The sequence below is a fragment of the Cyprinodon tularosa genome, unplaced genomic scaffold (assembly GCF_016077235.1).
Source record: "Cyprinodon tularosa strain WSP-4 unplaced genomic scaffold, ASM1607723v1 ctg7, whole genome shotgun sequence".
Taxonomy (NCBI): Eukaryota; Metazoa; Chordata; class Actinopteri; order Cyprinodontiformes; family Cyprinodontidae; genus Cyprinodon; species Cyprinodon tularosa.
The window spans coordinates 4,081,812-4,095,945 of NW_024039451.1; the positions used below are offsets into that span (position 1 = coordinate 4,081,812).

Below are 14,134 nucleotides of genomic sequence, written 5' to 3' on the forward strand. Positions count from 1 at the left end.
GAGTTCTAAACATTAGTGATATTAATCATTCAACTTTGCAGTTATTTGCTTTTCTGTCAGCATTATCTTAAACAGTTTCATCAAGGTTTACAGACCTATTTGAATACTGAAAGAGCTACACAGCTGGTAATAAGCGTTGGTACTTTTTGTTTCATGCAAGAAAAAACAAAAATTGTGCTCTCTGAAATAACTTCAATCTGACAAGTTATGATACATAAGAAATCTATAAGAATTAAAAAACTGACATCAGACATTGCTTTTCGACCATACTGTACAACTAGCAAAACACTTTAGTCCCTACTGTTATAAAACCTTTACCAGAGGTGCTAATAAATGTGAACAGCACTGTATATATACTATATATCCAGAAGTGTTTGCTAACCTTCCTTAACTCCTAGCGGCTTAAGTTACATCCCATTCTTAATCAATAGGGGTTTAATATGTCATCTGTCCACCCTTTTGCAGCTACAGTAGAACAGCCTCAACTCTTCTGGGAAGGCTATCCACAAAGTTTAGGATTGTCTTTATGGGGATGTTAGACCATTGTTCTAGAAGTGCCTTTGTGAGGTCACACATTGGAGTTGGACCAGGAGGCCTGCCTCTCATTCTCCACTGTAATTCATCCTAAAGGTGTTCTATGGGGCTGAGGTTATACTCTATACAGGCCAGTCAACTTCGACCACACCAGGCGCTGCCATCTTCGCCTTTATGGATCTAACTTAGTGCACTGCTGCACAGTCATGTTGGAAGAGATCAACTCAAAACTCTTCCCACAAAGTCTGGAGCATGGGATTGTCTAAATTGTCTTGGTGTGTTGAAGCTCCTTTACTAAGCTTGGCCCCTTAGTTCCTTTCAGTAGAACTAAGGGGCCAAGCCCACTTCCTGAAAACAACCCCACACCATAATCCCCCCTGCACCAAACAAAATGCTGTACGACATGTACTGTTCTTGTGGCAACCACCAACCCAGACTATGAAATTTCCAGATGGAGAGGCATGATGAAGTCACTCCAGATAATGTGTCTCCAGATGTGTCATGCTTTACACTACTGCATCCCACACTTTGCATTGCACTTTGTGACGAATGGCTTTGATGAAGCTGGTCGACCATGGAAACCCGTTGCATGAACCTTTTTGCTCACTGTTCATGAGCTAATCTGAAGATAGCAGGAAGTTTGGAGGTTATTGACTCTTCGCAGTCTGTGCTTCAGCACCCGCTGACCCTGCTCCGTCAGTTTACATGGCCTACCAAGTCATGGCTGAGATGCTGTCATTCCCAAACGCTTCCCTTTTCTTATGATACAGCTCAGAGGACTGGAATGTTTAGCAGCTAGGAAATTTCACGACTGGAATTGCTGCACAGGTGGCATCCTATGACAGTTTGACGCTGGAATTCACTGAGCTACTGTGAGAGACCCACTCTTTCACAAATGCTTCTAACAACAGTCTATGTGCCTCAATTTATACACAATTGGCCATGGAAGTGATCAGAACACCTTATTCCAATCTTTTGGACAGTAGAGCAAAAATCTTTAACAATATAATATATCTCTGTTTTTTTCTTTATAGCTATAAAAATAAACTCTATCTAAAAGGCCTGTTACCTCCTTACTGCCTGCGCTGGTTTGACATGTAGGATTTTTTATTTTTTTAAAACACATTAAAAGGATAATGCAGAAATCACAAGAGAGGGTACATTATAGTAGCCTCGTTTTCATTTCCCCGTGGGTCTCTACTATTAACACGGTCTCCCAGTAGGTGTATCTAAAATCCAACATTATTTTAAAAGTGTCTACAACCAGCTTTAAAAGATGAAACACAAACACACTCCTGCAGCTTTATGATATGAGCCAAAGACTCCTCAGTCTGCCAGATCCCGAACCGTGTATGGTCATGTTATTGTAACACTGCTGACTGGACTGTTGGAGATGGGACTTGAATCACATTAACGCAGACAATACAGACGCTGAATGTCAGGCTGCTCAGTACTCACATTCTGGAAGCTGGGCTAAAATGTGATTTGCTTTAATGTTTTATGCGATGTCTGTGTTTGCAGTGTCGGATGTACAGTATGGGCGTTTGGACTCCAACGTGACACTGGCATGTGGGAAGTCACAAATCAGGTAGGAAGATCAAAATAACACAAGCAACTAATGAGACTTTCATCTTGATTTTCTTATAAGTGACAAAGAAAAAGTTGCATATGGACGTTGTTCCATCATCGGTTACTAATGTAGCCATTAATCTTTAATCTAACCCCTTTTAGGACCCCCGTGGTGTGGCATCACAACCACAGCTCAGTTTTTTTGTGGCACCAAGTGACATCGAATGGAAGCTTGTCCCTGTTTCATGTAGACCAATCAGCACAGGGGAACTACAGCTGCTATGATGACAGCGGGCTCCTCCTCCATTCTGTTACACTCAGATTGGGCTGTAAGTGATGCTTAACTTTCTTCACTGTTAGACCCCTAAACCTTGTATAGTGCCTTAAAGAAGTATTCATAGCCCTTTAACTACAGTGGTTTGATGTTATTAAATCTTGTAAACAGACAGAAATGAAAGAGTAAAATATGATAAAATATGATAATTAAATTTTTAAACTAGGATGTGCATTTTGAGGATGAGCATAGGTTTCCCAATTAATCACTTAGGCTCACTTGTTAGTTATCATTAGAAATGCATCCGTTCCATAAAGAAACCAGAGAACCGTAATGCACAAATTATGAGAACTCAAGAAGACAGGTCAGGGTCGACTTCGACCACTTTATTAATCCCACCAGGGACAATTCATTTGAACAGTAAACGAGACAAACAAACAAACCAAAAAAAAAAGAAATGAAAAAGTAGTTTTAAAAAAGTAGAAATAAACATGTAATGGCCTAAAAAATAAGATGATAAAAAAAAAATGTGATGGAATGAAGCTGGCCTCAAGTCATAAAAAAGACACATCTAAGCAGCTGAAGGTGCTTTACTTAGATGTTTTTTGGCCAACATGCAAAGACAAAAGCCCCATTTACACTACCCTCTGAAAAAAGATCTGTGCCGAGTTTCTGACCAAGCTTGGATCAATTAACTGTGCTAAGCTCCGTTTACACTTCACTCTGGCACAGTTCCTCGCCTCCTAGTGATGATCTTTGGTACTACTGCTCTCTAGAGGGAATCAAGCAAATCAAAACATTGCGACGCCCGTAACATTCAGGAATTTTGGTGCGAAGAATGCAGCCTTTGGTGAATTTACTAGACAGATTTGGCTTTTTTGAAAGTGGATACGAGAAACAATAGTCTAATAAGGCTTACAGGGCTTACAGACACAGGAAACCACTACAGACGTTGAGGTTCATCACACTGCTAACCAGAATCATCAGTGGAAATTGTGTGGCACAGTAGGGAAGCCAGGATTATTCTGAATGTCTGACATTTCATGATTACAGAGGCTGCCGGTAAGGAGATAACACGGTTTTGTGGTGGTTGGCAAGCAACCTAACTAATGTGCATACCACCAACTACTGGAAGCTGACTGTAAATAGGAGATGAGGCGGACTGCTCATGCGCTTTGTTATCTGAGAACCAAGCCAGAACTGAACTGTGCCGAGCCCTACTGTATAACTAGTACCATTTTGATTCTGTTGTGTCTGGCACGGTCCGGTTCAGTTCTGTGTGCCATTTACACTCAACAGTTATCTCGGTTACCGTGCTCGGACCGATCTCGGCACAGTTTTAAAAAGGTAGTGTAAATGAGGCTAACATCAGCTTGGATATTGTATTCAAGGATATTCAAAGTAGAACATATTGGGGAGAGGTAAGCTAAATGTAGGGCAAAGGTGCAAGAAGACCTTTTGAATTGTGTCCTAAAATTAGGCAGATGTTTATTTTCTGAGACGAAAGTCAAGGACCCTGAACATACAGCCAGAAAAATATTCAGTGGTATATCTTAAAGCATATTCATGTTATAGGTAGACATATGTTAACATCAAAGTGACAATCTTATTGAATCCTTTTTAGTATAAAAAGTGGACCCAGAAATGTTATTTTGGGCAAAGACAAAGCTGATAAACATAACCAGGAAGGTTTCCAGGTTATTAATGTCATAAAAGTAGTTGTACAAAGTATTTACTCTCAGTGGTGGCTGAATATAAATGCATATACAAACTTTAGATTTTAAATAATCAAGAAAAAAGCAAACCCATTTATCATGTTTGCTACTTTTTCATTACTCTCCTGATGGTCTGTTATAAACAACAATTTAAAGTGCATTTAATAATTCTTTTAGTTTGACTATTTTTAAGATAGATGTGTATTTGAAAAAAGTTTGGTCTTGAATCTGTTTTATTGTTCATATTTTATTATGAATGAAGTCTCAAAAGTTATGTTTATAGTGAAAGTACTAATAGAAGACTGATAAATGGAACAGAGCGGCTAGTCCTCAGAGGAAAATGGTCTTATCAGCCATTACAAAGCCCTCCATATCCTGTTACTGTCTGACACAGGAAGGGGCTTCCGAGTGAGCTTCCTTCATAAGAACGTCCCTCTGTTGGTCAAACGGCTCTTGAATATTTTGGTTCATAACGGGGACACTCTTGTTTGTTAGATCCCCCGGGACAACTGAGCATTTCCTGCCAAGTACCCAATCATACACACGTCCGTTGCTCCTGGAGGCAATCTATAAAAACATTCTTGCCTGCCAAGTACAACGCCTCCATCAGGTAAAATCATATTACTGCACCCGAACTCACCCAACTTAGAATGTTAGTTTTTTTTTTTACTCTGTTCTTCACCCTATCCTCAGTGTTTTTATATTTTTTATCTTGATTTCAAGGGGGAAGGAGGGGGAGTGGAGGGAGTCTAGGCCGTGCATTGTGGACCTCACCAACAAGCACTGTGATGTTCAAGATCCTTCTTACTGGCAGACCATCCACAGAGTTGGAGTAACAGAGACCAACGCTCTCGGGTCCCACACCGACTTTGTGGCAATCAGGCTGAGCAAGCTTTGTAAGGCTGCATGCCAAATCACTGATGTTTTCATTTTGATATGAAAAGGTTTGATATAACAATGTCTTAAATAAAACCTTTCTAAAGTAATCAAGTCTAAGAAACAATGGCAAGGAAACACTTCTGTGCCAGGTTTTGTTTCTTCATCAAAGCTTAAAAGCTATTATTCCACCACCCAAAAGGAATGCTTGTGATAGATTTTTCTTCTACATAAATAAGATTAGTAATCTATTAGGTAATCTCTTATTTTTTTTATTTTTTTTTTCCACTTTGTGCTTTTACAGTGAAACCAGACCCCCCACAGGCTGTGTCTGTGCAAGAAGTGGAAGGTTATCCAACAAAGCTAAGGGTTTCATGGAAAAATCCAACTTCCTGGCCAGACGACACTTTTTTCCCCCTGCTGTTTCAGGTTCGATACAGACCACAGGGCTCCCACCACTGGTCAGAGGTGAGTCAATCAAAGCCAGCGTCACGTACTGTATTCAACCCTAGACCTGATGGAGGCTCATTGTAATTTAAAATCAAATAATATGCAGGACATTGTTTTACTTAAAAGTTTTACACTCTTCATTAAAAAGTTTATTTATTATGCCAGAGCTGAATTTAAAAATGAAAACAAAAGTTTACTTGACGTAACAGTAAAGTGACAGTAGAGGAATTTAAAGGAACAACCAAAATACTTCATCATCATACAAACACGGACATTCAGATAATTGAAAGTTTTTCATTAGCAAATAACACAATCTGGAATCTTATGTCCACCCAGCCCCGGCCCCCAATCATCCACTCTCTGAAACCCTAACAGAGTGAATAAGTTCTAAAAAGGCTAATGCATTAAAGTTCTACTAATTAGAAATATTTACTATTTTTGATAAAAGGAAATCAAATAAAAAAGATTGTCATACTCTATTGGTAAACATACCAAAAAAAAAAAACATCAAGCTTTTTTTGTTTTGGTCAGTTGGGGTAAGTAGAATAGTTTTTATTCGCTAATTGCCATAATAATAAGACATGTTTTTTTTCTTTCTATACTACTTTGAATTGAGCAGATTCTTAGCTTTATTTATGTTTGAAAGCTTCCTTCAACTGTATGACTAGATCATATTTGTTTTTTAATAACTGAACTTTAAAAGTAGTAGTCCCTAATTCACATTAAAAACTTAAAAAAGTGCTTAAATTGTTTCAAGACAATAATACTTGTATCATTCCTTCTCATTGAAATCTCAACAGCTCTACCTGCCAGCATTCACGCCCACTGTAATGTTTCTGTTATGATTAGTTCTATCTTCTCTTTGAAAACAGATCTCCACAACGTATGATGAATTAGAAATATCCGACGCCCTTGCAGGGCACAGCCACCAGGTACAGGTTAGAGCCCGCGATGATGTGGACTCGGAGAGCCAGTGGAGTGAATGGAGCCATCTGAGTGTCCTTATACCCTGGCAAGGTGGGACGGTGAATCCACAAGACAAATCTGTTACCAATATATGTGGCTACCAGTGTAAATATATAGACTGAATTAATACATTGAATCTAAATTGATCAAATTAATTAGTCAATATAGGGAAATTTCATCTGGATTCCATTTCTTAATTATCAGAAACTATAAAGTAAACAGACTTTTTTTTTTTTTTGATAGAGAACTGCTATGCAAAACTGAATGAACAGTGGTGTACTAGAATTGAGCTGGTTCCAATTATTTATGTAGTTGATGCACAGCCAGAGAAACACACACATGTCATTAAGTTTAACTCAATATGACCGTAGATCTCTTTTTTATTTCTAAATGATGTAATTTTGTAAACTGTCGGCTAAGTTTGCATCTGGGTTTGTTTGAACAGCAACCTACACCACCCCCGACCCTTCAGAGGACCCCACCTTTTTTAATCCCTTCAGCACGGAGTCTGCAGCCACCTACGAGACCCGTGGTAAGGCCAGTTTGTTTCTTCAAAATAAAAGATGCAGAGGAAAAGCAAAGTGCAATAAAATGAGTTATTATAATGTCTGTTCTTTTCCACCATTACCAGCCCTGCTAGAGCTAAAAGCTAAACTAAAAGCCCTGCTTTTACTCTTCCTGTGTTTGCCACATGCTTTGGTAATTACGTGAATCACATGTTCCTGCTATTAAAGCTGTTTTTATAAAGATAAAGACGGTGCAAAAAAAGGAAAGTAATAGCGTCTTGCAAACACATTTATACCACTTGGATGTTTTCACAGGTTCTCACTTTACAACAAGAAACAATCATCTGATTTATTAGGTTTTATTTGATACACTGACACTAAGCGGCTCATGATGGTATAAAGGAAGCGACATTATTCACAGATCGGTAATCGGTTTCAAAAATAAAAATCTGAAACCTCTCGTAAGCGTTACTTTTTAACAAGCAAGAATAAAACCTAGTCCAGGTTAATGGAGTCCATCTGTTTTTTAATCTGGAATTAATCCAGCTGTTCTGTAAAGGCCTTAGTGATTTTTTTTAGAAAGCTTAAGGAAACAAACAGCACAATGAATTTAACTAAATAAAGAATAAGTTTAAAGTGGGGTTAGCTTAAAAACTATATCCCCAGATTTAAAGATCTCACAGAGTCCCCGGCTCGATGGGCAGGACAACTGTTAGTTGGACAACCTACAAATCTGCTCTTTATGAGCAAGCAGCCATTGTTTAAAGGAAGTCTTAGAGGTCCTGTTTACACTTTTACCCAAACCATAACAAGGACTTGGCAAGAAGATGTTCTGGTCTGATGAAACCAAAACGAAACTTTGTGGTACCGTTCACACCACGAGATAAAGTGAGAAGGACTTTCTGCCAGAGCTACAATGTTAGACTGGCCAAATGAAGTCCAGACCCAATTCTGAATTATTCAATCTGTAGCAACACTTGGAAATTATACAATATTCACTTAGCTCTCAGATTTAATGAATAATAATCTGTGCTTTTATAGATTGGACATTTTTTAAAACTTAATTTTTATATCAAATATGTTTTAGTTTTGGATTTTTATATGTAAATTTAATATTGTTATGATTATTTTAACATTTGGACAAAAAAAACAAATATAGCATTATTTTTATCACATCAAGGTGCTTTTTAAACATTTACATACATTCATTGACCTTTTTTAGACCTTCATTTCTTTTCTATTTTTGGATCTTGTGTTCTTACCTTTTGGAATATAAAAAAATATATAAATATAAAACATGAAATTAATATAAACTGCATATATATATATATATATATATATAAATATATATATAGATAGATAGATAGATAGATAGATAGATAGATAGATAGATAGATAGATAGATAGATAGATAGATAGATAGATAGATCTGTATATATATATATACACACACACTCACACAGGCTGAAACAGGGTTAAAAGCTGACTGCTGGCCTCTCCTTACTGTACGCATGTGGGAGGCCTGCAACAAGCATACACAAACACCTACATGTAAGAGGCAAAGCAGAGATTAACTTAATAACAGTAGTTTATTTCATTTGTATACATGAAGTGCTGATTATACATTTGAAAGGGGATTTTTTTCTCTGTTTGTGTGGAAGGAGTTTTGTTCTCCTATATAAGCGTAATGGTTGGATGTTTGTGTAAAAGCTGGAATGGCAGTCTTCAGATTGCCTTCTAACCATGGAGTAATTACATCCAAGACCACACCAGCAGTTTTTTTTTTTTTTTGGCCCAATTTCGTAAACAACAAGCCAGCAATGTGTGAAATCTCTTCTGTTTTTTTCTTTAAACCCATCTGCATCCACTGGGTTTTGTTTTACTTTCATGTTCCCAATTTTCCTCAGTCAAACTCTCAATTCTTTATCTTTATTTATATATATTTTTAATATTTATACTTTACGCTTCCTATCCTGCCTTTTTTTTTTTTGGTAACAATCTGTTTCCCCCCCCCACCTTCTTGATGTTCAGGTTTACAAGGGGATGAAGGTAATTTGGGACTGGTCATCCTCTTGGTTTTGTTCTCCATCTTCATACTCACCACCGTCCTATCCTTGATTTTTGTTATATGGTGAGACACAAACACACACAGACATTCCCTAAATGTTTAACAACTCTATGTTCCGTATTTCTGGCAGGGACCTAAGATCCTGCTGCTTTTTTTTGTAATTCCAGGTTGAGGCAGAAAAGGCATGATCATGCCACCAAACAAGAACTCGCCTCTATGGTCAAGATGAAATCTATACCAATCTAATTGGACTCTTATTTTGCAGCCTTTAAGGTGGGTTTTGGAAAACAATTACTTTTCTTTTACAGTTTTTTTGTTAAAGTTCTTAAGTTGACATTTCTTTTTGATTGGGTTATTTATCACATTTATTTGAATATAAATACTATTCATATCACATGAAATTGTTTACGTTTTTTAATGTTGCAGTAACTTCAATATTATTGCTTATCATTATAAGTGCTAAGACCAAAAAGCAGTTTATTTGATACTTATTTTACTTGGGAATAAAAAAGTTAAATTCTGTTTTATATTGCACCTTTCAAGAGATACAGTATATAACAATTTTATGTATAAAGTAAATAAATCAATAAAACCAAAAACATATAATTAACTGCTGCCGAAACAAAAGCTGTTTTAAAAATATTGTATTTTATAGCTTTTTAATCACCCCAACAGTCTGCAGAGTAGAAGCCCAGTCGGTGTTCAAAAAGTCGAAGTTCCAAAGTTTTGGTGCTCTGGTGACAGTTTCTCTGTCACCTGCTTCGTACATCAGGTTTTAAAGTATATGACTTCTTTTCCATTTGAATGCATTCTTTTAAAGCTTGTTTTGATCAAAGCAAATGAATGCAACAAGCATTAGTATTATGCAAAGCAAAGACAAACATCTAGAAACTAATAATAAATGGCAAAACAATCTCCATTGATGAAGTAATTAATAAGAAATCCTGTTTTGCCCTTCATATTGGTTTTTGGAAAAAAAAAAAGCTAACACTTAATATTACACTCTCCTAGGTTTGTTTAACAGAGTTCTTGGCAGCATCATACAATGGAGATGCTGTTGTTCAAGGACAAGAAAGAACATCAAAAAATCCATCCATTTTCCAACACGCTTAATCCCAAGTAGGGTCATGAGGGCAGCTGTCAATGGGAAAGAGGCGGGGTACACCCTGGACAGGTCGCCAGTCCATCGCACACAATGTTTGCCAATTAACCTAACAGTCATGTTTTTGGACTGTGGGAACAAGCTGGAGTACCCGGAGAGAACCCACGCATGCTTAGGGAGAACATGCAAACTCCATGCAGAAAGACCCTGGGCCGAGAGTCAAACTCAGAACTTTCTTGATGCAAGGCACGTCAAAGATGATAGAGAAAATTATATGCAGAAAAATAGGACCATCCTAGAACAAATACTTAATAAACCTGATAATACCTCTAAATTCAATCAAATACAGAAGATATGAAATGATGGAGATGTGAATCATTTCGCATTTCAAGTTTGGAATATTCTTCCAAGCCATAATGTTGGAAATCCAGCAGCAGTCACATTTGTTTTTGTTTACTTTGTTTACCAGATTGATCTGAAGGTTTTAAACAAATCTGCCAAAATATTTGAAGCTAATTAAAATCCTATTTAAGATACTTTACTGTGATAAAAAAATGCAATCCATGATCATCAAAAGGATGCACAACCAGAGAGAAGCCTCGTGTGGTTTTTCTTCTTTTCTACGATGGAACATAGTTCAAAGAGTTGCTATAAACATCTTTGAGACAACCCCTCTGATAGCTTGCCAACATGTGATTATAAGGCTTAAACACACACACGCACATACAGATTATAACTGTACATAACATATCTGTCATTCTTCCTGCCTTACAAATTATACTATGATTTACAGATGTTTTCTTCAGCTGCATTTTTTTTGCCTTTCTATCCTTTTTTAGTAAGTATTTTTGTTCTTTTCAGGTTTGTTTGAAATGTCCACAACCTGTCAGCTTCAGCAGTGAGTAAACATCACATCACCTACATCACTGTGAGGCGTTGACCCTCCACATTAAGCTAAATTATGATCAGAGCATTACTCCATCCTACTTCGAGGATGGCAGGGACAACAGCCGAAAGGAGAGTTGCTATTTACCAGATGACTGCAGGGTGACGTTTTGGAAGCATTCGCTGGACTAATTCAGTGACATCCATTAACTATACTACCCATAATGCATCATCAGGAAAACCTGAGACCAAATTCAGCTCATCAGAACGAAGAAACAGCACCAGGAAAATTCTCCTTCCACAAATAATGCTGCTCCAGGTGGACGGACTCTTTGTGCCTTTTGAAATTTTTAGCAAGGCCATGGGACGAGAATTTCAATTGCCAAACACAAGAACATAGGATTTTATTGTGGAACTGCTTGGCTCTTTCTCCCCACCTAGAATGTCAGTTTCATTCATTTATTATATGAATCTCTTCTTTTGGATGGACAGAATCATTCTTACATTGACAACCTCAATGCTGTGAAGGAAGCAAAAGCTCTGCCAGTCTGGGTGAGTGCGAGTCTGACGCCAAAAAAAATAAAAAACAGCAACAATGGGCATTACGGCCTCTGTATGGGGGATTAAAAAGTCCGTCGGTAACTCGCTTTTGACTCGAGGGACTTTATTGGTTTGGAGAATCGGGGTCAAGGGCGAACGGTTGGGTTGTAAGAATTTCTTTGTGGTTTATAAAGAACGATTTTATGTTGCATGATACCATGTCTTGCATGAATGGTTTTACATTGCATGAACTTGTTACGTTGTCTGTCACTTTAAGTACACGTATTCTCTTGTTGTTTTATGTACTTTATCCATCCATGAACGATTTCTATTTATGTGACTGAGGAAGAGTGAGGGTCACTGGCCTTTCAAAAATCACCAGCATTAATTTGTCACTTAGTTATATATAAATATCTAATATAGTCAAAATTAGGGATAGAGTTTAACCCTAACCCTTATAAGAGAAGTTAAATCCAGTGTAACTGATTCAAGTCTAGTTTAACCTAAACTTTCTAAATATTAACATATAGTAAAAAAAAAAAAAAAACATTCAAAATTATGAACTTTTTTCAGTCAGTTTCTATATAAAGCAAGAAAATTATAATCTAGTTGTTATAACATCTTTTTTATTCATGTTAGCAGTAAAGTTGTTTGACTATCAAAGGAGAACAGGAAACACTGTCGTCCTTCGGCTGTAGCTTTATGCCAATGCTACGACCTAATCATGCCCAAACTGGGCCGGCAGCACTCAGGAGTAATTTGATATAATGATCTAGGCAAAGTAGCTGCTATTCATACAGACTATCTTTAGTAAACACTAAACACTGCTAGTTTGTACAAATGTGGCTCACAATTGTAAAGCAGCGCACACACCTCCCAATTGTGCCTAGAAAGATGCTAAAAAGTTTAGTTTTTATGCTGCAGTTTAAAATAAATTAAATGTACTCTTCATGCTATCCAAAACCCCTTCATAGTTCCTTAAAATTTTGTGCAGGTACAAACCCCTAATTACTAAATACTTTATCCTTTCACATCATAGACAACAATCTGCCAAGATCTAAGGCAGGGTGTCTTTCGGAGCATAATGTTGGGATTAGATGTACATTATTAATATAAACTTTGGGGGATTTCCCTGAAATCTGAGTGGAAATACCCAAGAGGGATGTGATCAGTGTCACAAACCCTTTACAATTCAGCATTTGGAATACAAAAAAAAATTTTTTTGCTCACCACCGTCAGAAGTGTTTTCTGTATCACATTCTGTAGATTGGTGTATTTCTCAAATTACAGAAAAACTGCAAGATAATATGGGGCAGAGGTGGATCAGGGGCATAGTAACGGTGGGTCGATTTCAACCCCTTTCTCTTCTTCACCCGCATTGAGAACTCTCATTGATCACAAGAAAAAAATGAGGATTTGAAATGGGCCAAGGATAAACAACCGCATTGTATTCAGTGATGAAGCGAAGGAAGGAGGTGGAATAAAAAGTGTGAGCAACAGCTCATAGGGGTTTATGATGTACATGTAAAAATGACACGCAAAGATAACAAGTAAACACCCCTCACATGCACTATTTTAATAACAGATTTATTGAAAAACAATGAAAGTATTGATGGTGTTGCCTCCTTAAAAAAGACTGAAAGGGATGGTGGAGGTACAGAAACCTCACATACATACAGGTAAAAGAGATAGAGTTAAATTTCACAAATGGTTGAAAAAAGAAAGAAAAGATATTTTGCAAATACTAAGATCCCACGCATGAAAATTCCCTTATCACTGTTTTTTTGTGAGATATATATATATATATATATATAAAAAACAAACTTGGAGAGAATGATTTGGTTTTAAACCTACAGTGGCCCTGAAGTGCAAACTGCAACTACAAATCTAAAAGCGCAACTACATTAAGGAAATTGCAACTACATAAAGCAAAGTGAAACTACATTAAGGAATTCGCAACTACATAAAGCAAAGCGCAACAACATTAAGGAAAACAAAACTACATAAAACAAAGCGCAACTATATTAAGAAAAACAAAACTACATAAAGCAAAGCACAACTACATTAAGGAATTCGCAACTACATAAAGCAAAGCGCAACAACATTAAGGAAAACAAAACTACATAAAGCAAAGCGCAACTACATTAAGGAATTCGCAACTACATAAAACAAAGCGCAACTATATTAAGAAAAACAAAACTACATAAAGCAAAGCGCAACTACATTAAGGAAAACAAAACTACATAAAGCAAAGCACAACTACATTAAGGAATTCGCAACTACATAAAGCAAAGCGCAACTACAGGTGCTGGTCATAAAATTAGAATATCATGAAAAAGTAGATTGATTTCAGTAATTCCATTTAAAAAGTGAAACTTGTATATTATATTCATACATTACATACAAACTCATATATTTCAGATGTTTATTTTGTTTAATTTTGATGATTACAAATGACAACAAATGAAAATCTCAAATTCATCATATCAGAAAATTAGAATATTACTGAAGACCAATAAAAACAAAGGATTTATAGAAATGTTGGCCAACTGAAAAGTATGAACATGAAAAGTATGAGCATGTACAGCACTCAGTATTTAGTTGGGCCTCCTTTGGCCTGTATTACTGCAGCAATGCGGCGTGGCATGG

The 14,134-nt window shown here is 36.8% G+C and overlaps 1 protein-coding gene across 1 annotated transcript in view; it reads left to right on the forward strand.

Annotated features, from left to right (window-relative positions):
- il11ra (interleukin 11 receptor, alpha) overlaps positions 1 to 13,394 on the forward strand; it is a 57,741-nt gene extending 44,347 nt beyond the window's left edge. Inside the window, exons 3-12 of the mRNA XM_038268309.1 lie at positions 2,056 to 2,122; positions 2,266 to 2,432; positions 4,588 to 4,702; positions 4,816 to 4,988; positions 5,273 to 5,436; positions 6,291 to 6,435; positions 6,830 to 6,916; positions 8,922 to 9,021; positions 9,126 to 9,231; positions 10,922 to 13,394. Coding sequence (XP_038124237.1) covers positions 2,056 to 2,122; positions 2,266 to 2,432; positions 4,588 to 4,702; positions 4,816 to 4,988; positions 5,273 to 5,436; positions 6,291 to 6,435; positions 6,830 to 6,916; positions 8,922 to 9,021; positions 9,126 to 9,204 — 1,097 coding nt within the window. The 3' untranslated portion in view covers positions 9,205 to 9,231; positions 10,922 to 13,394. The remainder of the gene's footprint in view (positions 1 to 2,055; positions 2,123 to 2,265; positions 2,433 to 4,587; positions 4,703 to 4,815; positions 4,989 to 5,272; positions 5,437 to 6,290; positions 6,436 to 6,829; positions 6,917 to 8,921; positions 9,022 to 9,125; positions 9,232 to 10,921) is intronic.
- Positions 13,395 to 14,134: the final 740 nt, after the last annotated feature.